The sequence below is a fragment of the Gastrolobium bilobum genome, unplaced genomic scaffold (genome assembly GCF_033153095.1).
Source record: "Gastrolobium bilobum isolate Gb01-03AN ecotype WA unplaced genomic scaffold, APGP_CSIRO_Gbil_v1 utg96653, whole genome shotgun sequence".
NCBI lineage: Eukaryota > Viridiplantae > Streptophyta > Magnoliopsida > Fabales > Fabaceae > Gastrolobium > Gastrolobium bilobum.
In genome coordinates this window covers 8731-10808 of record NW_026899564.1, presented here as the reverse complement: position 1 = coordinate 10808, position 2078 = coordinate 8731, and the positions used below count along the sequence as shown (strand labels likewise).

Genomic DNA, 2078 nt, shown 5'->3' with positions numbered 1-2078 from the left:
CCGCGTTAAAATAAAATTCTTAACAGATCTAACGGTACTGCACTTAAATTCAAAAAAATAATGCCTTGAACACATCCATATACTAATATATATATATATATATATATATATATATATATATATATATATATATATAGAGAGAGAGAGAATCATAATTAAAAAAGAATCTACATAGGTTACCAAAAAAAAAAAGAATCTACATAACTGAAAAAAATTAAATATAATCAACGTTACACAAAATTGCTTTTCGATTAGCTATGAAAAAAAGAAAGAAAAACTTATGATGTGAGGGATTTCAGCTCAAATTTGGGATTATGAATGTGATTTGAAGTTTTTTTTTTTAAAACTCTAAAATTGTACAAATTGATCTATAAACTTTTGAAAAGTGTGTTACGTAAAGACATCCATAAAAAATACTAGGGAGAAAAACATGTTCCACTTAGAAGTATAATTTTGGGAATATAAGTGATTACTCTTTCATCATTTGATTAACTAACTAGTAATGCCCATAAAATTCCCCTAAATGATGACATCAAAAGTTAAGAGAATCAAGAAAATAAGTATTTGGGACTGAATAATAAACGAGATAAATGATAGGTATGATCCATATTTTGCATTCAGACAAAAATTCTTATTAAAGAACCAACATAACACATGAATCAAAATATAGATCGTTCTCTCCTTTCTTTCTTCCCTTCTCTCCTTTAGTTTTGTTATTGTGTGCAAACAAAACCACATAACCACTTAAGAATGACGTTGGGGAAGATGGTTTGTGGCTAGAAATGCAACAATACTAAGAAACTTCATATCGTTATTTTGAGTAGAAATAGAAGGATCAACTATCTTTGCCTGAGCCAAGGCCCTATCACAAGTGTCAGGTCCATCACCAGCAACTTTAGCATCATAGTTTGCAGTTGATGGATCTTCAACCAACTCACCCAAAGAACTTTTGAACGATCCAACCAACTCATCATAGTCAACGGTTGCACATTCTTTGATCGCTGGTGAAGGGTTTTTATTCATCATTCCCTTAAGGTAATTCTGGCCTTCAGTGCTCTTCTTTATTGCCATCTCAAGTATGGACCTACAAAGTTCAACATAGTTTTTGGCTGAAGTTATTTCAGGGTACTGTTTTAGAAGATTCAAGCAACGAGCATTGTCCTTCCCAGCATCTTTGCATACAGTTTCATACAAATTGATGCCTAATATTGGTAAAGGAGCAAAGGAAATGAAGATCAAGGAAAGAGTGAACAACAATGAGAGTTTAGAAGAATTCATCTTTTTTGTTAGTACATAATGATGCTAACTTTGGGTTCTTTATAGGCATGGCAATGAATCGTCGTCTCATCTCATTTTAACATGAAACGAACCGTCACAACTTTTCACAACGGTCACAATTCTAAAACGAAAAACTAGATCAGATCGATTTCCTAGAGGCACTATGAATCTCGGTCAATCAATGTTTTGTGATTTATTTTAAATGATATAAAGTTATGTCATTTTAGAAGAAATAGATAAAAAATATTTTTTTATTTAAAATTTAAATTAAAAAAACAACACACTTTTTCTCTCCTATAATTTCTATTTTCTGTGTCTATCTCTCTTAAAATGACAAGCACTGAACCCTTTATTTAATATTCTTTAAATGCAATTCATATCGGTCAAATGTGCATTGATTGTGATTAATTAGAAAAATAAATTTCTGAAATTTCCATAAGTATAATTTGATCTAATGGTATGTTTTTTTTTTGGGTCATATGTATGTTTTTTTTTCCAATATCATTAGATCAAATTATACTTATGGCAATTTCACAAATTTATTTTTCTAATTAATCACAATCAGTGCACATTTGACCGATATGAATTTCATTTAATGAATATTGATTGACCGAGCCACCTAGGAAATCGATATGAAATACAATCAACCTTATACTAAAAGTATAAAAGTGTGTTTGGATTAATTTTAAAAAAAAATAAGTCATGCTTACATGTAATGGATAAGAGATAAAATATTGAAGTATTTTTTTTTTTGGATATTATAAAATATTGAAGTATTCACAATAAGTCCGTAGGATTAG

General features: G+C 29.5%; 1 protein-coding gene across 1 annotated transcript; it reads right to left on the bottom strand.

The window, feature by feature from the left end:
• Window positions 1-744: 744 nt before the first annotated feature.
• On the bottom strand, window positions 745-1278 carry LOC133291562 (uncharacterized). The gene has a single exon (XM_061489837.1). The coding sequence runs from the start codon at window positions 1276-1278 to the stop codon at window positions 745-747; it is 534 nt and encodes a 177-aa protein (XP_061345821.1).
• Between the last annotated feature and the right edge of the window lie 800 nt (window positions 1279-2078).

Bases quoted from the DNA above. Each gene is read 5' to 3' on its own strand.
- LOC133291562 (XM_061489837.1), bottom strand. From the start codon at position 1,278: ATGAATTCTTCTAAACTCTCATTGTTGTTCACTCTTTCCTTGATCTTC.